Below are 23,305 nucleotides of genomic sequence, written 5' to 3'. Positions count from 1 at the left end.
GACCTCGGAACATCATCAGGCCGCCTGAAAAGAAGTGAAGTGGAGTTCTCATCTGTTCTCCAACATGTGGGCGATAACCTTGTTATGCTCATTAAATTCTGTCTGTAAAACAGGCATTCAGTTTTGTGCTTTTAAACAAGGGGCTTATAATAGGCTCTTTGTACATAAATTTTAATAACAAGAAAATTATGCTAAGCTACAGACCATCATTTTTATTTGTTGCCTAGATACATTTCTAGGCTATTCTGCCGCAAACTCCAGTAATCTGTACTATTACTTCCTATTGTTCTAATTTTAATTTGTCAATGTTACAAACTAAAACCATTGCTGCAAAACTAATTGCATTAAAATATCATGGGGGGGCTGCTGGGGAGTCGGGGGGCTGGGGGTGGGAGTAGGGGTGGGGGGTTTGGAGGTGGGGTTGGGAGGAGAGGTTGGGGGTCGAGGTGGGGGTATGTGGGTGGGTTGGGTGTGGGGGGGTGGGGGTTGTGGGGGTGGCGGGGGGTTGGGGGGTGGGAGTTGGGGGTGGGGGTATGAGGGTGTGGGGGGGTTGGGGGTGGGGGCGTGGGGGTAGTGGGGGAGTTGGGGGTGCCTCCGCCTCTGGTGGGCCCAGGGGACTTGCAAAGTAGTTCCCGCCCCCTTGCCAAACAGGAGTCTGTGCTTCCCACATGGCGTCAGCCACTACCACCTCACCCCCCACTTAAATTGCTAACTGCTTTCACATCATGTTTTTCTCTTACGAGACATATGGTTTTATGTTAAAACACAAACTGGAGTTCAAAATAGTTTGAAAAAATGTCAAGTAATTTAATTTGCATCATACAATTTTATTAATAATTTTTTTAAACTTTAGTTTTCTTTTCTATTATACCCTTCTTCTAGTACCATGGAGCTAGCACATACCTGTATAGGCACACCATACTATTTATCCCCAGAGATATGTGCAAATCAACCATACAATAACAAAACGTAAGTGTAAAATGTGTTGTCAACAACAACTTGCATTTATATAGTGCTCTGTATCAAAAGCTGGATTTTGTTGTCTAATTTTGTTTCGGTACTCATTCACTTAAACCCAGTCACTCAAGATTTTAAAAATGACTGCAGTTTAGATGGCTAAGCAACATTGGAGGTTTCATCAATTATAGACTGGAGAGAGGTGTAATTCAAACTTAAACAATGCTGACTCATTGAACATGGCAAACATCTAAATGTAAACAGTCAGATATTCAAAGTTCAGGAAGTTCTGATAACTCATTTCTAAAGTAGTAAAAGGGAAGTTTGGTTAAAATCATGCAAATATGGAGATTATTTGCATGGAGGCATCCACCTCCAACTGTGTCGAGGCGTCACACAGAGCATAGGGACCATTCTGTCAAGCAGGTAAAGAATGGCCAGCTCCACAAACAGGGCAGTGGGACCCACCATCATGGAGTCCCATGTGATAGCTCTGACAGCATCCACAACAGCTCACACTGCTGCAATGGAATCTCAAACAACCACCATCTTAGCAGAGCCAGAAGAGTGCTGAGGCCCAGTGCCAAGACAGTGGCATTAGTCCCATGGAATAGGCACCTGTTGTTCTCTTTCAGAATGAAATTCTCCACTCAGCTCATTTTGCCTTGTCTGCTCCTTTTGATAAGCCTTCCTCCAAAGGCTTTCTTTTCAACCGCACCTTAATTTCTCAATCCTACCCATTTTATTTCTGTTTCCTTTCCTCATGCCTAGTGTCTAATTATCCCTCATGTTGAAAGGTGCTCCTCCACATAAAGATTTCTATAAAAGAAAATTTGGGAGACATTTTGAGATTAAAAATGTTTGATTCAAAAACGTAAGTCACAGTAACATCTGTAAAGACAACGAGGCATTTAAGTCTTCTTCTTTTGTTATTAACTGTTTGATTCTTCACGTAGCATGTATATATTGTATATTTTAATAGAACCTGCTAAAATTAGAGTGTAGCATTCTGTGTATAGGTAGAAGCTGTAGTGTTAGGGTGCAAAGATGGTGCTATGTCATTGTAAATGTACCTTTGATTAATGGTGAACCATATTTAAATGGAATGTGTTTCGGAAGGGGAGATAATTTTAATGTTAACTGATCATTGAATTTACCCAGTTTCAAATTTAACACCTTAAAAGTTGTATATAAGTCAAGCTATGTGAAAATCTTTGTAATAATTCATAACTATGCTGAAATCTGTAAGGAAGAGGATGCACAATCTAATCACAGCTATTTTTGCCTCAGTACTATCTTTTGTATATATAAATTCTTGCCTTTATGTACATATAGTCATTTTTGATTTTTTTTTAGTGATATTTGGTCTCTTGGATGTGTCCTGTACGAGTTAGCCACTCTCAATCATCCAGTAAGTACAGTAACTATCAGACGTGGTAGCATAGGTACATTTTTAAGAGCAGCTTAGTGTACTAGAAAACTAATATTCATCGTGAATTCAAGAATAAGTGTGTTGACATATGTAAATGTATGCAATGTATCTGCAGGCACTCTAGTGACACTTAGCTATCTATGGCAAGGTAACTTCTTTAAATAATTTCACTTTACCCAGATTGTACACTTTACACACAATTAGACAACCGCTGATATTTGGGCCACTATTATTTGCAGGTATACAGCACATTTTCAAGTTTATATGCATTGGAGTGAATTTCTGCATAAGTTCTCTGCTATTTCTCCATAACTTTGGAAAAGTTGTGTAAACTTTGAAAAAACAGCATAAATAGTTTTGGCAAATGAACTAGGAAACCCCAAAGATATTCAGCCCACATTGTACCATGCATGGTGTCCATGTCAATGCAAAGATGCTCCAGATTTTGGCTTAAACCAGAGTGTTTTTTCCTTTCTGCAGCTCATCTAATCTTTTACATTTGTGTATTTGTACATCATAGGCTAGATAAGGTCACAGATTTGCATTGGTCAATCATCTCCAATGTGTGCCTTGACTTGCAACACAATGGTTCTGCCCGCCCTTATGTATGCCGTTTGTATGGTGTTGTCAGCATGACTGCAATATTTCGCAGTTTAAAACTGATTTGCTTCCTAGCTTACACAACCATCAGATGATATTCTAGATGATGCTCTGCCTACCGCAGATGCATCTGTCCATGACAGTATCAGTAGGAGTGACCACCGCACAGTCATTGTGGAGACGAAGTCCCGCCTTCACATTGAGGATACCCTCCATTGTGTTGTGTGGCACTACCACCGTGCTAAATGGGATAGATTTCGAACAGATCTAGCAACTCAAGACTGGGCATCCCTGAGGCGCTGTGGACCATCAGCAGCAGCCGAATTGTATTCAAACACAATCTGTAATCTCATGGCCCGGCGTATACTCCACTCTACCATTACCATCAAGCCAGGGGATCAACGCTGGTTCAATGAAGAGTGCAGGTGGGCATGCCAGGAGCAGCACCAGGCATACCTAAAAATGAGGTGTCAACCTGGTGAAGCTATAACACAGGGCTACATGCATGCCAAACTGTTAGACAGAGCTAAGTGATCCCGCAACCAACGGATCATATCTAAGCTCTGCAATCCTGCCACATCCAGTCATGAATGGCGGTGGAGAATTAAACAACTCTATGGAGGAGGAGGCTCCACAAATATCCCATCTTCAATGATGGGGGAGCCCAGCATATCAGTGCAAAAGCTAAGACTGAAGCATTTGCAACAATCTTCAGCCAGAATGCCGAGTGGATGATCCATCTCGGCCTCTTCCAGAGGTCCCCAGCATCACCGATGCCAGTCTTCAGCCAATTCAATTCACTCCACATGATATCAAGAAACGGCTGAAGGCACTGGATAGTGCAAAGGCTATGGGGGCCTGACAATATTCCAGCGATAGTACTGAAGACATGCTCCAGAACTTGCCGCACCCCTAGCCAAGCTGTTCCAGTACAACTACAACACTGGCATCTACCTGGCTATGTGGAAAATTGCCTATGTACATCCTGTACACAAAAAGCAGGACAAATCCAACCCGGCCAATTACCACCCATCAGTCTACTCTTGATCATCAGTAAAGTAATGGAAGGGGTCATCAACAGTGCTATCAAGCGGCACTTGCTTAGCAATCACCTGCTCACTGATGCTCAGTTTGTGTTCCGCCAAGGCCACTCAGCTCCTGACCTCATTACAGCCTTGGTTGAACCATGGACAAAAGAGCTGAACTTCCGAGGTAAGGTGAGAGTGACTGCCCTTGACTTGAATGCCGTATTTGACTGAGTGTGGCATCAAGGAGACCTAGCAAAACTGGAGTCAATGGGAATCAGGAGGAAAACTCTCCACTGGTTGGAGTCATACCTAGCACAAAGGAAGATGGTTGTGGTTGTTGGAGGTCAGTCATCTCAGTTTCAGGACATCACTGCAGGAGTTCCTCAGGGTAGTTTCCTCGGCCCTACCATCTTCAGCTGCTTCATCAATGACCTTCCTTCCATCATAATGTCAGAAGTGGGGATGTTCGCTGATGATTACACAATGTTCAGCACCATTCGCGATTCCTCAGATATTACAACAAGAGAGAATCTAACCATCGCCCCTTGATGTGCAATGGCATTATCATCACTGAATCTGCCACAATCAACATCCTGGGGGTAACCATTGACCAGAAACTGAACTGGACCAGCCATATAAATACTGTGGATACAAGAGCAGGTCAGAAGCTAGGAACCCTGCAACGAGTAACTCACCTCCTGACTCCCCAAAGCCTGTCCACCATCGACAAGGCACAAGTCAGGAGTGTGATGAAATACTTCCCACTTGCCTGGATGAGTGCAGCTCCAACAACACTAATGTGGCTTGACACTGCACAGGACAAAGTAGCCCGCTTGATTTGCACCATATCCACAAACATTCACTCCCTCCACCGCTGATGCACAGTAGCAGCAGTGTGCACCATCTACAAGATGCAGTGCAGGAATTCACCAAGGCTCCTTAGACGGTACCTTCCAAACCCACGACCACTACCATCTAGAAGGACAAGGGTAGCAGGTAGATGGGAACACCACTACCTGGAAGTTCCCCTCCAGTCACTCACCATTCTGACTTGGAAATATATCGCCGTTCCTTCACTGTCACTGGGTCAAAATCTTGGAACTCCCTTCCTAATAACACTGTGGGTGTATCTACACCACATGGTCTGCAGCAGCTCAAGAAGGCAGCTCACCACCACCTTCACAAGGGCAACTAGGAATGGGCAATAAATGCTATCCCAGCCAGCCAAGCCCACATCCTGTGAATTAATTTAAAAAAAGAAGCATATATGTGAGGCTGAAATACGTCTTGTTGCTGGAGTCTCGAAGTCCCCATGCTGGAGTGTAAAGCAGGAGGTGACCTTGCTCCCAAGGGTGGTGGGTCCCTGATGCGGCATTTTGCTGCCAGCAGCCAATTAACAGGCTGCTGTCGCCCTCCCCCAAGAGCTGCAATCTAATCAAAGGGTCTGATAGAGATAGCTGGTGCTGAGGCTTCATCACTGGTGAGATGGCGCCTCAAAAGTGAGGTGCCCTCGAAGAGAGCTGAGTTTTTTGGTGGGGATGTATGGGGCCAGGCAGGCGGGCCCTGCAATCAGTTGGGCGGTGGTGAGGCTGTTCTGGTGATGTTGCTAGGACCCACAGATGGCCATTGCCTTGGGGGCCCCTCTTAAGGCCATGGAGTGCCCACCAGGGAGGGTCCCTTCTCGCCCCACATTACCAGGAGCCCACTGAGAAGCTGCCAGGGTTTTTACCCATGTGTCCCCACGAGGCGGCGGACCCTCCCAACACAGACAGAATGCCTGCATGAGTGGGAGATGGCCCTTAATTGGACAATTAACTCAATTGTCCACCTGGTGGGTGGCTGCATTGCTGAGCTTCCTGCAGCTTCCAATATGCCATGGCAGCAAGAAGATGTCAGGATTTCTTCTCGATGCCTTACCCTGCCATATTACCAGTCCCCCCCAGTCTCCAGAGGGCTCAGAAAATTATCTTTGTTTTTCTCATTAATTGCGGTTTCTGGCCATAGATGGAATAAAAGTAGATTTGATTTAAGAATGAATGTAACAAAGAAAATAAATAATAGTTCAAACAAACTTGGGAAATTGGTGTTATTTGTCCCTTGATCACTTTATTGTGAAAATAATTTCAGTAAATGTTTTTTTTTCAGTTTGAGGGCAATAATTTGCATCAGTTAGTGGTGAGGATCTGTAAAGGTTGCTATGCCCCGATAAATCCCAGATACACCTATGACTTGAGAATGTTATCAGCCCAGTTGTTCAAAGTTAACCCTCGTGATCGACCATCCATCAATTCAATTTTAAAAAAGAAGTTCCTGGAAAAGCGTATTACAAAATACCTAAGCCCTGAGGTATAGTTTTGTTCTTTTAAATTTTATTTGCTGTATAAATTATTTTCAGTAGATCTGCATTAGGTTTAATCTAATGCACCTTATTAAGTAAGAATGTTAATGATATTGTCTTGAGGTCCTCATGCAGCGAGATAGTATACATTATATTTTATTGAAAGATATATTAACCTTGTGGCCAAGTGTTAGTATCCACATCTGGATAATTAACTTGAAGACTAGAACTTGCTGTAAAAATTGAAAGACTTAATCATAAAAAGCTTCCTGTGAGAGAAATAATATCACACTGAGTGAAATCTTGTTCCTGATTATCATGATTTTGGTCATATTTTCTGGCTGTAAAATAAACATAATTCTCTGGTGTTTGTATATATTTTTTTAAAAATGCAGCTAATAAAGGAAGAATTTAGTCACACGGTCATTCATAGGAAGAAGTCACCTGCATCAAGACCTACAGCAGCTACCTCACAACCAGGTAGAACAAAGCTGATCTTAATGTTAATCACAATGGGCTCCAAAGATGAGCTAATGCCTCAATATTGTCCTGTAAAATGGAGTGAAATGTCATCGGAAGTAATTTTAACTTGTGCAATAGTCAAAAGATCAGTGATAGCAGATTGGCTGCCCATCTTACATCTCTCCTGATTTTGATTTCCATTAATTTCAGGAACAAAGCTGTGAACCGAAATTGATCTTCACTATACCTCCAGTTGCAATTTATTTGCTAAAAGCATCTCCATGACTATCTGTATTTTTGAGCAATTTCAAACTATTATCTCCCCTTTCCCTTATGATTCTCCTTGGAACATGCATGCACCAGCTGGGGAAGTAAGAAATGGTCTCCCCTGGTACTTTGATCAATGCTACTCTTGAATAGCTAAGAGGACATAGAGAGGAATGGGCCACTGATAGCTGTTTTGGGAAGCAACTGGTCTCAGCTTAGTAACCCCTTTAAATGCCTCAGATTGATAACTCTGGTGAGCTGTTGACACTATCCTGTGGCCCAGTTGCTCTGCACTGTTGTTAATTGGAGCTTGTTTTCATATAAAGTCCTTTTAGAACACAGCTTCGTTTGCCATTTACTCAACAGGAAACTAATATATCTGCAGCTTCAAATCTTATTGAAGCTTTTGGAAAACTTATTCTCCAAATTGATTTTATTAGGATACCTTTCCCACAGGTGCTTTTATTTTTACAAAACTAGGAATTGATGTATTAAAATTTGTAACAGATAGTCTAGATATACTGCATGCTAGTCATCTGGGAATTAAAAAAAAACAAAGTATCTTTGCTAATTTTTTTAATATATTGTGGTCTTTACTTGCAAGCTCCAAAGACACAGAAAGCTAAATGTGAGGTGAAGCGACCACCAAGGCCACTGATGAATAAAAAGGAATTACCAGCTCATTCTGAATGGAAACCATTAGCAGTGGTCAACAGGCCAAATATCAAGGTGCGATATAAAGAATATGTCTGTACTGATTAACTGTGATACTGAGTGTATTAATTGTCAGAAACTACCATGCTCTCAGGCAGAATGGAAGTGGTGTGGGTTGGAATTATACATCTGCTGCTTAGAATCTGTATACATTTTATCCTGGTTTCACACAGGCAGGTCTTAATAGAACTTTGTCCTTCTCTGCCAGCAGCATCCCCCCACCCCCCATGACAGTATTAGTTAATGTGCTGTGTCAGCTTCGCTCAGTTGGTCACCCTCTTGTCTCTGGGTCAGAAAGTTGTGGATTCAAGCCGCTACTTCAGGCTTTGACCATATTAACTGACCTGATATCCCAATGCGTTGCTGAAGGAGGTACTCTCAGTCAGATCTATTGTCCTTTGGATGAGATGTTAAACCAAGAACATAGCTGTCTGCTCTGATGAATTCAAGAAAAAAAAAGACAGAAATTGCAATTATATATTGTCTTTTATGACCTTGTACGTTACTTGCCATAAAGGGAGTGCAGGGGAGGTGCACCAGACTAATTCCTGGGATAGCGGGACTATCCTATGAGGAAAGATTGAGGAGACTGGGTCTGCATTCTTTAGATTTTAGAAGAATAAGATGTGATCTCATTGAAACTTACAAAATTCTTAAAGGACTAGGCAGGGTAGATGCAGAAAGGCTGTTTCCTGGCTGAGCAGTCTAAAACCAGGAGATGCAGTCTCAGAATAAAGGGCAAGCCATTTAGGACTGAGATGAGGAGGAGTTTCTTCATTCAGAGGGTGGAGAATCTTTGGAATCCTCTACCCCAGAGGGCTGTTGAAGCTCATTGAGTACATTTAAGACAGAGATCGATAAATTTCTAGGTATTAATGACATCAAAGGGTATAGGGATAGTGCGGGAAAGTGGCATTGAGGTAGATGATCAGCCATGATCTTATTGAATGGCGGAACATGCTCGAGGGGCTGAATGACCTATTCCTGCTGCTATGTTCCTCAGGATATCCCAAAGTGCTTTACAGCTAATGAAGTATTTTTGAATTGTAGACACAGTTGTAACATCGGAAATGTTAGATGAATGTTACATATCCATGGCACTACTTGAAGAAGTGCAGGAGATTTTCCCATTGTCCTGATTAACATTTCATATTAAACCAACATGATCAGATCATTCATCTCATTGCTGCGTATGAATCATGTTGGATGCAAAATGGTTGCCATGATTGGCTACAAGTCACTACACTTCAAAGTAATTAATTGTATGCAAAGTGCATTTTTAAAGTCACTTTAAAACTATTAACAGTAGGTAGGACTTCTAAAGGGAGACTTTGTCATATGTTCACCAAAGGGGATCCATATTGCTTTCCAGCATATTAATAAAACGCCTCTACCATAGCCTGTTTGAGATAGAAGTTAAACAAAAAATGTTTACTGCTATTGAGAAACTCAACAGGTAATCTATTTTATTTCAGGCATGTGTAAGTTCTGAATCTAGGTTACAAAATAAAATCCATAATAACAGTTTCCAATTTTATAAAATATTTTCTCTAGCAATTTAACCATCTATCAGCTGCAAAGCCACCATCTTCTAAGATCGAAGGGCGATATGAACACTACCATGGTTATCTAGATTACATAGAGAGAAGATCAAATGACCACATAACTCCAGCTGCGCCTTATTATAACTTCCTAATTGAAGATTACAGACAGAGAGTGAATCATGATCCAATCCATTGGTAAACATCTGTATTCGGTTCCAACGGTATTGTAAAAAATGAAAGTTTTTTTGGCCATTAAGACTAAACTGCATTTTGGAAGCAAAGGTTTCTTTTGTCGGTTTTATGTTTTAGACGCCAACTGAGTACAGTGGTCATCATTTTAGGCAAATTCCTAATCATTGAATGAGCATTTAACCAATATTTTCTCAAAACAATTGGACTCGCTTCACTGATAAATGATAGGGAGAAACCTGCTTGGGAATTAACCCTTAGAATACGACCAAGCATGTCCTTCGCAAATTTACCTCCCTGCCTTTGGGAAACAAGTAAATCTGTGAGTGGGGGATGGTGGGCAAGAAGCTGCTCTAAACTGTTCAGTGAAGTTGTGACCTTGTACTTCGACATCTATTATATATAATAATTTCTGAGGTGAATACTTGTACAGTGAAATAACATACGTTGATAAAATAGATGTTTCACAGTTTAATTCGATTAACATTGAATTGAAGAGAATGCTATTTTATTGAGGTCAGAGAGAGCAATTAACAAGATGAAAACCAGTACCAAGGAAAAACCTTAGCAAACATCACTGGATTATGTTTCAGGCCATATGCAGTGCATGAAGAATACATTCAAAGAAAATTAGAAGCACAACAGTATAAGATTAAAGTAGAAAAACAGTTGGTAAGTGGCTGCATTGAAAATTTTATCGCAATGAAGTTTTTTATGCTTCCTAATGAAAATAATTTTTATCATCCGGATTTGTTACATGTGTTCCACAGGGAATACGTCCTCGTTCATCAGACCCTTGTGAACATCAAATTCAGAATCCAGATGTACAGGCTAAACAATGTGCTGAGCAGCAAGCTAAGAAAAAAGCAGCAAAAGATGAGGTACATTGCTTGATATATTAAAATATGTTTACTTCAGCTAATGAGAGAGTAGCACACAGACCATTTTTTTGTTGCTCTTTCATGGGATGTGTGCATCACTGGTGAGGCCAGCATTTATTGCCCATCTCTAATTGTTCTTGAGAAGGTAGTGGTGAGCTGCTGCAGTCCATCTGGTGTTAGGAAAGGATTTCCAGGTTTTTGACTTTTGCACTGATGTGCAGGGCTCCCCCATCATTGAGGGTGGAGATATTTGTGGATCTTCTTTCTCACTGGGGATAGTGTGCTGTAACATCAAGCCCCACTGCTCCCCCAGCCAAGATAAATGTGAAAAGTTTGATTAGACCACTAAATTGCCCAATTCTACCCAACGGTTTAGGTTAATAGAATAGGAGCACCAGGTTTGTAAACTTAACAAGTAAATAACAGTTTATTAAACAAATTGTCCTTAACCAGTGGCAAAATAAAGAAGTATAAACTGCTAACTTCTAACTCTATAACTTAAACTCTGCCCCTTCTTAACTCCTAAACACAAACACACATACATACATGTAAAACATACAAATCATGGATTTTAAGGGTGAGATAAAACAGTTCAATAGCACCAATCTGGAGTATGGGATTAGATGGGTTGATTTTGATTGATGACTTTCCAAATTCCTTGCAGTTTGTTGTTAATGACACAAGATGGTCTTCCAGCACTTTCAGTCTATGGTTCACAGTTGAAAAACTTCCTTTTCAAAGTCTCTACTGGTGATTTTCCCCTTTTCCTCTTGACAGGGGGTTTTTCAGAGAAAGAGCAGGCTACAGAGATATGAGGGATAGCCAGCTAGCTATTATGGCAGAATACTGGAATCTTAAGAGAGGTTTCAGGTCTTCCCTCTTTGCGGGCTAGGAGCTGTACTGCCTGCACTGTTACCACACAAAACCCTGGTCATCTGGTCAGGAGCCAATTAAAATGCTGTCATCAGGCAGTACCCCTTAATTCAGAACCCCTTTCTGGCACCATCCTGTTCTCTTATGACACCCTATGTTCCAGGATAGCAACATTCTAGACATTCCTCATCCTGCTCCAGTGAACATGTCTTTCAACTGCAACATGGTAGTTTTTTTTAAAGCCACAGTCCAATTTCAAAGCCACAGTCCAAGAAAAATAAAAAATAGGTTCTTTACATCTTCCTCTGGTTAGTTGTTTAATTGTCAACAATCATTCATGAATGGACATGGCAGGACTGCAGAGCTTAGATCTGATCCATCGGCTGTGGGATCACTTAGTTCTGTCTATCGCATGATGCTTTTGCTGTTTGGCATGAAGTAGCCCTGTGTTGTTGCTGCACCAGGTTGGCACGTCATTTTTAGGTATGTCTAGTGCTGCTCCTAGCATGCTCCCCTGTACTCTCAAGAATGTGACCATTATTACTATCCACAAGAAGGGGGACAAATCTGATTGTGAATACTACGGGGGAATTGTCCTCCTGTCTGTCGTGGGTAAAATCCTGGCCCACGTCCTCCTGAACTGCCTTCGTCCGATCGCTGAGAAGGTCCTCCTGAAAACCTAGTGTGGCTTCCCACCATCCCGGGGTACTACGGACATGGTCTTTGTGGCTAGACAGATCCAGGAAGAATTTTGGGAACAAAATCAAGAATTGTTCCTCGCCTTCATCGATCTGACCAAGACGTTTGATTCTTTAAAACACGAAGGTCTATGGATCGTCCTCCAACGCTTTGGTTGCCTGTTGAAGTTTGTCACCATCCTGAGACTCCTGCATGACAACATGACTGTCACCATCCTGAGTGGAGGATCCGAAACTGACACCTTTCACATCCACACTGAGGTCAAACAAGGTGTGATCGCCCCCACCCTTGTTCACAATTCACCCGACTGTCATTGTCTACCCCATCCGAAATGACCTACTACTTGGTGTCAGCGTTCAGCATCGTCTGGAGGGGAAGCTCTTCAACCTCGGTCGCTTCCGGGCAAAAACAAAACTCACTAGTAAAAACTGGGAAATAAGAGTACAGGTCCGAAATGTTTTTTCATTCTGAACAGGCCTGCCAGAAAGCCTGTGATCAGTGTCAAGGAGCTCGGAGGAGGCCGGCATCAACTTGTTACAGGGCTAGTGTTCCGTTTTAAGGTATAAAAGATCAATTTGGACCAGTATTCTTATTTCCCAGTTTTTGCTGTTTTTTTCGTTCTGGGTGCCAACAGGCCTTTTGATGTGTCCATCTATCAGTCTTCTTCTGCAGACTGTCCCCATCAGAGCCCTCCTCTGAGTCCTCTGCAGAACGCATGTGCGATGTCACCTTCCAGTGAGCTGACTTGTGCTACCCTCATCTCCTGCCCTGGGATCAAGCCACTGGTTATGCACCATCTTGCCCTGCAAGGGAGAGGTAAGCGAGTCAGTGAGTGGGGTGCAATGTGTTTTGGTGATAGCTGTCATGGTTGAATAGTTGGCAGTGTGTGCAAGCTGTGAGATGCTAATTGTGTGAGGTGAAGCCATGAATGTTAGGTATGTGTCTTCATAAATAGAGATTATTGGTAGTTGAGTGCTGGGGATATTGTGTGTTGAGCAATGTGAGAGACTATCCATCCAGCTGGGGGAATCAACCCTGGTTCAAAGAGTACAGGAGATCATGCCAGGAGCAGCACTAGACATGCCTCGTCATTGGCAGTCCCTCGGAATCGAGGATGACGTCCGTCAGGCTTGGTGAGACTTCAGATGACTGAGGAGCCCAATTCTGGATCCACATGTTCTTCCACGGTGGGGCATTGCAGAGCACCAGCGTGGATGTGGTGGCAAGCTCCCTGAGAACACTTGCAGACCCAAACATAAAGCGATGTCTGATGTCTCACCTTCTATTGCAGCACAGGCAGAAGCCATCTGACATTTGGGTGCTTAAGTCGAAGCTCAAATTAAAGTCAGGCAAGCTCAGACATCTCACACGCAAGCTCAGCTTGCTGCCATACTAGCTGATACTGCTGCCGTCATGAACGTACAAGTGTTCACAGGGGCTTGCAGGGTCTCACAGCAGTCCAGCAACCTGTCTTCGAATGCTGAGGTGCAGCCCCACATGAGTGGCAGTTCCTCTAATCTGCTGTTCTGTCTTAAGGCTGAAGTATTTGCCTTCCTTCCACTGCTATGGCCTGTCATCCAGCTAGCCCAGAATGCTGCCTCCTGTGCCAAGAAGTTGCAAACCGAAAGTGGGCCTTTTAGGGTCAAAGCTGCTCCAGTTCATCCTCCAAGACCATCTGCAGTCTACCCCATGGAAAGTCAGCAGCCTTCCACCAGACATACTGCAGCCACTGAGGTGGGAGAACTGAGGCAGGAAAAGGCAGATGGAAGACTGTCGCCAAGGGACTGAACAAGGATAATTAGTTGATATTTATGCAGTATGGAATGATTTGATTTATAAGCGAGGCTTTTATTTTTGCATTATGGCCAAGTGGACGCTGTGATGGTCATTAACAGAGGGAAGGTAAGGTGTGGGACTGTTAGTGAACGGGCAGTTGGATTACATTTTCTAATACAGGAGAAAGATGAGCCCATCGTGGACAGCCCAGTCAGAAAGTGGCTGTGTGTTGCCTCCTCAATTCTCCCCTCCTCTGCCTCCTCTTTTTCCTTCTCAATTGGTCACTATATAGCTGGTGACAAGGGCTGTTTGCTTCTGGTGGTGAGGTTGCGCAGCATGCAGCAGGCCACCACAAATTGTGACACGTGCTCTGCTAAATACAGCAGGGCTCTTCCAGAATGGTCCAGGCAGCAGAAGTGTTATTCAAGCACCCAGTGATTTGCTCTATCACATTTTGTGTACCAGCATGTCTTTTGTTATGTGCAGTCTTCCCACCCATGTGTAGGTTGTGCACCAGAGTAATGAGGTGTGTCAACAAAGGATATGCCTTGTTGCCCAGTAGCCACCCCTGGTTTGTCATGGTCGCTCAAATGTAGATGGCACAGCGGGCAGTGACAGAATGAAGGCATCATGAGTGCTGTTAGGCTACCGGAATTGATTTGCATCATTCACTACCTATGGCCACACACATGATGGAGGCTGAGGGAGAGGAATCCCTTTCGCTTGTGGTACATCTCACAGTTGACATGTGGCATCCTCAAAGTGACATGCGTACAGCCACTGGCACGCAGCACCATGGGGCTGCCTGCAATCCTAGTGAAGCATGTATTCATTTCGCCGGTTTCTCTCTGGCAAGAGAGAATGAAATGTAGTCAGCTCATTTGGAATAGAGAGTGTCAGTGACCTCCCTTATGCAACTGCTAGATGTTACAAATATTGCCTCTTCCAGCCTGGAATGAGCCAGTTGTCTAAAAGTTCACAGCTACGGTCACTTTCACAGCTACTGGCAATGTCATTCTCATTCTGTTCTGAGATCGCAGTGATTGCAGCAGGTGCCCAGATTTTAGTGAAGATCTCCTTAGTGAAGAGGAAACTTTTGATGCACTGTTTCTCATTGAGGCTCATAATAGGGAGATTTGACCCCTGAACCCTCGGAGGATATGGCTTCCTGTTGAGAGCCATTCTCTTCTTCCTCCTCCTCTTCCAACAGCTTATCTTGCTTTGTGTCACCTCTGCTCATTCTCCCTGTCTTGTTGAAGGCCAAGGGAGATAGAAACTACAGCATCCATAACTATGTGCAATGTGCTCATGGAATCTCCCCTTTTAAACATTTTAATATGTGGTCAAACTCAAAATTCATGTAAAAAGACAAACCATTAAATTGAAATGGGGCGGGCCTAGAATTCCTCACACCACACGCTAGCCTTTTTTTCCCCAACACCTTTTGAGGCCAGAGCTTTCGTCAATAGGCCTAAGACCAGTTGGAGAATGTTCTTTCTCTCACCATGGCCTCTCCTCGATGAATGGCAAGTTAGTCCCATCTTGAATGAAACTGGAACTCAGTCATAATGTTGCACATTTCCATGTCCTGCCCACACAATCTGAAAATGTATCTTTTGCAGTTAACCTAGAAGAAATATAATTGTAAAATATTAGTTTTCTATTTCTTCAGGAATATTGTCAGCGACTGAAGGAAATCAGGCAGCAGTACCATAATGAGGTAAAAGAAATTAAAGGAAAAATGGAAGTAAAAGAGGTAAGAACATAGAAATGGAACTATTTGAACAACTGCAACATTGATTTGGCACTTCCTAAATATTGTAGGAATCTTAGTCAATCAGAGAACACTCGCTCAACGACATAAATTGAAATACCAATGTACTGTATCACAGAATAATAAGATATAAGTTGGTGCCTGTGAACCCAACCACATCATTGATTCCAATTAAAGTACTTTTGCTTCCTGCCTCCAGCAGCACATGATTATTCATACCAAAATCTGAGACAAAATAAAAACTGTAAAGGAACGGGTTTCTGATTACACCTCTGTGAACTGCTTTGGGATGTTTTATTATGTTAAAGGTGCTATATAAATGCAATTTGTTATTTTAGCTTAAACATTACATTAACTTAGAACATAAGAATATATGATCAAGAGAAAGAGGAACAGGAGTAGGCCATTTGGCCCCCCGAGCCTGATCCACTATTCAACAAGATTCTGGGCAATTTTCTACCTCAACCCCACCTTCCTACACTATCCCCATATCCCTTAATTTCCCCAGTAACCAACGTTTTATTTTATTTTAAGGAGAGCCAATAATTAGAGATTTAATTAAAGAATCATTACAAAAACATAGAAGAAAATAAGCAGATAACCGGTATTTTGTTTTATGGGACTAGTCTGCAAAGACTATTAAAATGAGAACATGTTTCATATCTGCATGGAGATGTGCTTGGGGTTAATGCGGGAGCGGGATAGTATGCCTGACAACCTACAAAGAATTAGATTAACTTTGATCACTTTTGCAACATTTTTGGCATTGAACTTGAGTATTGCTGAATAAAAGAGACATGCTGTCGAAGCTTTTCGTTTTGTACTCATCAGGACAGATTCACAAGAATACCAATTGTAAAGGGAACAACAATTTATACTGCATGAGAAGAAAATGCTGTTCCCTGGTGAGTTCTCCACTGCAACGCCTCTGCCAATTAGAGTCCACTTGCCAATCAATCAGCACTCTTTTCTCATGCAGTATAAATTGTTCCCTTTGTTGTTGGTTTATCTTGCATAGCTATCCTGATGAGTACAAGACAAAAAGCTTTGACAGCATGTCTCTTTTTTCAGCAATTTTTGGCACTTCTGAGACTTATTTTCCTCACACAGAGTTGGTACGTGGAACAGACTTCCATAAAGCATTTGGAGCTGAATTAAACAACTTCATCAAAGAGGAACTCGAGAAACATCTAATTTGCAAATGCGATTGGAAATTTTTGGCATGTCCGATTCAATAGTTGAACAATGATTCTGCGCTGCTGCATCTGCTAAAGTGGGTGATGGCAGGGGGAATAATGCCTGTGGAGGACAGCAGGCTTGTAAAGATCAATACAAAATGAATGAGTTAAACTTAATTATCCCTGGAGATACATAGCTTCTCCTTCAGAAGATTGAACAGGAAGAGCTCTTGTTAAAGTGTAGGGTCCATATTTATAAATTATGCAGCAGAATAATTATGCTGAGCCAAATGGTTTTTCTCATTCAATGTTTTCTTGTGTGTTTTTGTTTGAATACAAAATTGCTTTCTATGCTTACCATTTCGGGATTTTGCTCTCTTGTTTATGCGTTACTTTTCTCCTCTTTATTAACCTCTCTTACCATTTACGAATTCTGCTGTGAAACAGAACCATATTAAGAACTCCTCGACATGAATAAGATTCAGAGCTCTATATACATCATGCACATTTCCCCTTCTCTGATCATTGAAACTCAAACATGTTTTAAAATGCTTCAAGGTATAGGATGTTCATGCACTTAATTATTAACAAATCATATTATGTTTAAAAGGAACTGGTGCTGTGTTCTGTGGTGAGTTTTACTATATTTAGTTGGGGGCCCTGGACACAAGCGTTGTAGTCCCATACATTAATCTGCACAAGCCCTGAAACCACCATAAAGAGATGTGCAAGAAAGAGTACAGTATGACTCTCCCTATGATATCTCCTACTAATCTGTGAGGTGATTTTTAAAATTCTTTCATTGGATGTGGGTGTGGCTGGCAAGACTAACATTTGTTGCCCATCCCGAATTGCCCTTGAACTGAGTGGCTTATTAGGACTTTTCAGATGGCAGTTAAGAGTCAGCGACATTGCTGTGGATCTGGAGTCACATGTAAGTCAGACCAGGTAAGGATGGCAGATTGCCTTCCCTAAAGGACATTAGTGAACCAAATGGGTTTTTACAACAATCGATGCTAGTTCCATGGTTACCATTAATAAGACTAGCTTGCACTTTTTTAAATTAAAAGCTGCCATGATGGGATTTGAACTGATGTCTCCAGAGTATTGGGCTTTAAGATTACTAGGCCAGTGATGTTACCACTACACCACCACCTCCCCTAATACAAATTATGTAGGGAAAACCCACTTTTTAACCACACTCTGTGATGTAGATGACTATAACATGCTGTGCTGGTGTGCTGCTGTTACAGCCAAATATTTTATAATTCCTGTGAAATTAAACCTGATAAGCATAATGGCTTTGTTCCTTTTTTGTGTGCGTGTTACCTAGAATCATCCAGGTATATCAACTGAGACATATCATATTGATCGAGAGAAATCTACAGAGGAAGTGGCTGAGCTTCAGGGGCAAAGCAAAGGGAAAGAGCCTGTTAAGGTACTGAAGTTTACTATTGCAAATGGTTCAAGTACCATAGCTGAAGAAGTATTTTTTATTTATTCAGTGTTTAAGCAATGAGCTTAAAAAATCTGTGCATTAACTGAACTTTTAAAAATATACAATTATTTTTGTTATTTAAAGGAATTAAGGGCTATCGGGCAAAGGGAGTATATGGAGTTAGGTCATAGATCAGCTGTTATCTCATTGAAAGACGGTGGAATAGGCTCGAGGGACTATCAATTAGTTGGAATGCTGTGGCATTAGATATTCGTATTTGAACACTTATTCTAAATTCTCTTTGAAGCCTGGTCCAACCAAGACTTGTATATCATTCCCATATGTACAAGGCTTTTCGAACATCTTTCATATAAGAGCCAGAGGAATATTTCCTTGGCCTTCCGAACATGCATGTGACCCACTTCCAGATACTGTATCCGTTAATGATGCCCTAAGTCAACTACCAGGAGTTACAACTTTCCCTCCAATTTTGATTGTTCTCTAATGCTGAAGTGCCTGATCTCTGCTCAGGACATCAATACATTATTATAAGTGAGACTGGGAAATCATTATGTGTATCACACCATCCAGACAGGTGTGTGTTACATTAACACCTACATAAGTTTTGTTGCAGCAATTTATTGTAAAGTTGAAGATCTGAAAGTCTGGAACATTTCTTTTAATGTTCAAATGTCCATTTTAGTGTATGCTAACTTTCAGGAAAATATTAGGATATGATTCAATGTTATATCAAAAGTCAACTTTTTAAAAAACGTATTGATTCATGAGGTGTGGGCAGAGCTGGCAAGGCCAGCATTTATAGCCATTCCTAGTTTCCCTTGAAAATGTGCTGTTGAGCCACCTCTTGAACAACTGCAATCATGTGATGATGGTACTCCCGTAGTGCTGTTAGGCAAGGAGTTCCAGAAATTTAACTCAGTAACAATGAAGCAACAGTGATATATTCCAAGAATGGTGTGTGTCTTGGAGGGGAGATTGTGGGTAGCTACTGAGGTGGTAGAGGTCCTGGGTTTGGCCAGTGATCTCCCTAAATTTTCTTTCAGTTTAAAATAATAAATAGTAATATTTGCGACATGTGTGTTGGAGATCTAATTACTGCAAGCCTATATGAAGTTACGATTAAATTTTGTGAAAGCAGTTTCCTGCTCAGGTCAAACTTGATAGGAATGCAAATCAGATGTGGAAGTCGGCACACTTGATTTGTGGGACTTCGGACTGTTAATTCAACCAAGAACATAGGCTTGCAAAATAAAAACAGAATTACCTGGAAAAACTCAGCAGGTCTGGCAGCATCGGCGGAGAAGAAAAGAGTTGACGTTTCGAGTCCTCATGACTCTTCAGCAGAACCAAAATGACACTGCTCTCTGTGGTATCTATCTCTGGCACTTACATGAAAATAGTAGTGATATTTGCATATATAGAATTGACACTCATTTTTGCTGTTGCTTAGTACATTATTCTGTACAAATTTCAGCCATATCATTAAAAAAAGAACTGCCCAAGGAATGAGGTATAAAAAAAATTGCACTATTTCTAAAGACTTCTTCCTCACAAAACTGTAAAATTCAAGGAAAGAGTAAAATATGTTTTGAGAATAGAGCTAAATCTAGATCTAAAGTCAGATGCAGAAATTTAGTACATTATCACAGAAGAGCAATTTTCCTCATGCTCATTATGGTGAAAACACAAACTTCTTGGCACACTTAAATATATTATATAATGAAATATTCTGTAACAATGCTAACTATTTGGCAACGCACTATCACTGGTGTAGTATCCTCCATGTTGAAATTTTTGTCTAACTCATTCATTTTACTTTTTTAAAATTCATTCATTCTTTTACATTTGACAGGTCATGGAGGAAGATCTGAAGCAAATGGGATTGCATCACCAAATGGAAATGAAAGCATTAGAGCACAAACACAAACTAAAGGTAAAGGTGATTCCTGCCAAATTAAGTCTGCCATTATCATGATAACATATAGAAATGTTTTGCATAACAAAGTATGTAAAAGAAGCATGGTATTGAGCTGTGGGATACAACTTATACCTTGTGACCCATCCAACCAAATAATTCATGAGTGACAAAGCACCAAGTGAGTTAAGATCCCCTATCCCAGTGTCTTTCATCATACATATATTTACAAACTACATTAAGATAATTAAATAAAATTGAAATAACTAAAGCTAGACATGAATTTCAAAAATTAAGAATTTTTTAAGTACACATGTATTTGCAGTTTTTATGCATGGTCCAAGAAAAAAACAAGCTACCAGTAAGTAAGGTGAGACTGAGGTACATTGGGATAGGTTATAGAGGATTGAAAGTTTAGACCAGAGCAAGTAAATCAAAGCATGTGAAGTTTGGGGCAGGTAGTGTTAAATGGTTGTGGAATGTAGAAGGCCTGATTGTGGGGGAAAGAATTATAACGGATGGATAGTATTGATTTCAAACTCCCGAATGTTTTAGAAGAGGGCATCTGGCATGTAGAGGATAGTGATGATATAAACACTCAAAAGCATCCCTTGTATATTTGTTAAAATAAAAGTTCTAGCATGAATGGCTGAATGAGGGAGATGCAATAAAGTTTGCTATCCAGCTTTCAGCCTTCTCTAAAACTGGTTTATTATAGTTCAATTGTATTTTGTTTACGTTTATAGACAAAGCAAAATATATTCTGTCCTGATCCACCCTTGTTCCCATCATTTACACAAGTACAGTCAGAGCTTGATGGCACCAAATTATTGTAATACCTCACAGCTTCTTCAGTGATCTAACTCATAAGCTTACAAATTGAGGTCTGCAGATGATAGAAGTTCTACAAGGTCATTACTGTATTCCACGAGAAATAATTTTATACTTTATACTTTTTCTGTATCTATGACATACTAACCCATTTATGTTATTGTATACTAGTAAGAAAATGGTGCTGTCTTTTAAATGTTAGATCCAGGGTTCTGTATAAATGTGTCAATATTCTTTGGAACATATCATTGTTTGCAGTGTATCCTCAGTACAGAATAGTTTGGAAATTAATAATCTAACATATGTCATAATGTGCAATACTGTAAACAAGCTTTTCTTTCCCAAAAGGGAGGAATAAAATTTGAGATAATGTTGGATGACGAGGTGACTCATGAAGATTCCCAAGAGGAGGTGAGGTGAACAATTGTGATGTTTTCTCGAGAAAATTCAATATACAATGAGATAAAATATTCTGTGTAGCAATTAAATAATCATACAATGTAGGATAAGCAAGTATGGTATATCAAACAATCTGGTGTATTCTTGTTTTCAGGGGCCAATAATAAATTAGATAACCTAATAATAATAATTAATGAGAAAAACTCACAGAGTCCTGAATTGCTCCGGGCCTTTTTGATGGTAGATCTAGATATTATGCTGGAACCCAGAGACAGTGGGCAGAATTTAGTGTCCTCCCCCATAGTAAGTTTGGTGGTGGTGGGGCATTTAATCAGACGAGAGGGCGGTGGGGTGGTTGGGGGGATTCTCGCTGTCTTCCTACTTCTGCCCCAATTAAGACTGGGGCAGGAAGCTCGTGGATGGCCTTCCAGCCTTGCCGCGAATTGAGGCCCTTCAGTGGATAATTAATGCCCCTTTAAGGGGGAAGCACAGCAGGGGTGATGGATGAACAGGTGAGTGTGAGTTAACAATTGGGTAGCACAGTTTTGGATGAGTTCAAGCTTACATTACATTTAATTTTTCAATATGGTAAAAGATTCAGAAAAACATGTTGACGTATAAATTTACAAACAACAATAACGTGCACTTATCTGATGCCTTTAAAGTAAAATATTTATTGTGAATTCTTTATTCCAGGCCATGTTGAGTGCTGTACACATAAACAACTTACATTTATATATCACCTGCCATGTAGGGAAACATAAGGCATTTCACATGACCATTATCTAACAAAATTTGACATTGAGCTGCTTAAGAGATATTAGCACAGGTGATGAGAAGCAGGATAAGGAGGTAAATTTTAAGGGGTGTCTTAAAGGAGGAGAGGTACAGAGGTGGAAAGGTTTAGGGATGGAATTCCAGAGCTTAGGGCCTAGGCTGCTGAAGACAGTTGCCAACGGTGGGGTGTTGAGAATGTTCAAGAGGCCAGAATAGGAGGAGAGCAGAGATCTCAGAGGCTTGGTGGGCTGGAGGAGGTTACATAGATAGGGATGGGTGAAGTCATAGAGAGACTTCAAAACAAAGATGAGAATTTTGAAATCACGGTGTAGCTGGACTGGAAGCCAGTGTACATTAGCAACTATGGTGATGGGTGAACAAGACTTGGTGTGATTTAGCATATGGGTAACAGAGTGTTGGATGAGCTCAAGTTTACATTACATTGAATTTTTTAATATGGTAAGAGATTCAAAAAGAAATGTTGACCTAGAAGACTATAAACAGCAACAACAACACTTTGCACCTATCTGATTAATCTCAAGGTGCTTCACAGATAAGGAAAATGGAAGGGAAAGATCACCAAAGGCATAGGCTTTGAGAATGTTCTTTAAAGGAGGGAGATGAGAGGTTTGTGGAGAGAATTCCACAGAGTCGTACCCAGTTGACTGAAAGCTCTGCTGGGTAAAGGGAGGGCCACGCACAGAAGACCACAATCAGAGAAACAGAAATAATACAAATACTGGCAGTACAGGTAGTGTAATAGAGCACCTTTGTAAACAGAATGATGATTTAAAGTCTGTTGTTCCCTATACTAAAGTTGTAATATAGCTATAAGACTGAGCTAAAAATGGTTCTGTTATTTTTCATGATGAATTAGCACAGCTAGAATTGATGTTAATATGTTTTAGGAATTGGATATATTAAATCAAACATTGACGCACGAACAAGGGGATAACCTTAAACAGAAGAAATGGCAGTTCATTGAGGCAGCAAGTGTTCTAGAAGATCTTGCAAACAAAACGTTAGAAGTAACATCTTCTCAAATGGAAGGTATGTATTAATTTTTAACATCTGCCCTTTATGCTTTTGCTCTATTAATACATTTCTTATTTATGTTATTTGTACAATATAATCTGAATAATTCACTTAAGTCTGGCGTTATGTATCTAATTTATATTCTTTTGAGGTGTAACTGTTAAGTTCAAAAAGAGG

At 40.9% G+C, this 23,305-nt stretch overlaps 1 protein-coding gene across 1 annotated transcript in view; it reads left to right on the top strand.

The window, feature by feature from the left end:
• Positions 1 to 23,305, top strand: part of nek5 (NIMA related kinase 5) — a 63,080-nt gene that overhangs the window by 27,519 nt on the left and 12,256 nt on the right. Inside the window, exons 7-19 of the mRNA XM_078545240.1 lie at positions 883 to 969; positions 2,314 to 2,368; positions 6,163 to 6,363; positions 6,751 to 6,835; positions 7,689 to 7,813; positions 9,353 to 9,537; positions 10,125 to 10,203; positions 10,302 to 10,412; positions 15,433 to 15,516; positions 18,046 to 18,150; positions 20,024 to 20,104; positions 21,266 to 21,328; positions 23,002 to 23,143. Coding sequence (XP_078401366.1) covers positions 883 to 969; positions 2,314 to 2,368; positions 6,163 to 6,363; positions 6,751 to 6,835; positions 7,689 to 7,813; positions 9,353 to 9,537; positions 10,125 to 10,203; positions 10,302 to 10,412; positions 15,433 to 15,516; positions 18,046 to 18,150; positions 20,024 to 20,104; positions 21,266 to 21,328; positions 23,002 to 23,143 — 1,403 coding nt within the window. The remainder of the gene's footprint in view (positions 1 to 882; positions 970 to 2,313; positions 2,369 to 6,162; positions 6,364 to 6,750; positions 6,836 to 7,688; positions 7,814 to 9,352; positions 9,538 to 10,124; positions 10,204 to 10,301; positions 10,413 to 15,432; positions 15,517 to 18,045; positions 18,151 to 20,023; positions 20,105 to 21,265; positions 21,329 to 23,001; positions 23,144 to 23,305) is intronic.

Source organism: Cetorhinus maximus, chromosome 7 (assembly GCF_964194155.1).
Source record: "Cetorhinus maximus chromosome 7, sCetMax3.hap1.1, whole genome shotgun sequence".
In the NCBI taxonomy this organism is placed as follows: Eukaryota; Metazoa; Chordata; class Chondrichthyes; order Lamniformes; family Cetorhinidae; genus Cetorhinus; species Cetorhinus maximus.
Note: the sequence above shows the minus strand (reverse complement) of the source record. Positions and strands in the feature narration are given on the sequence as shown.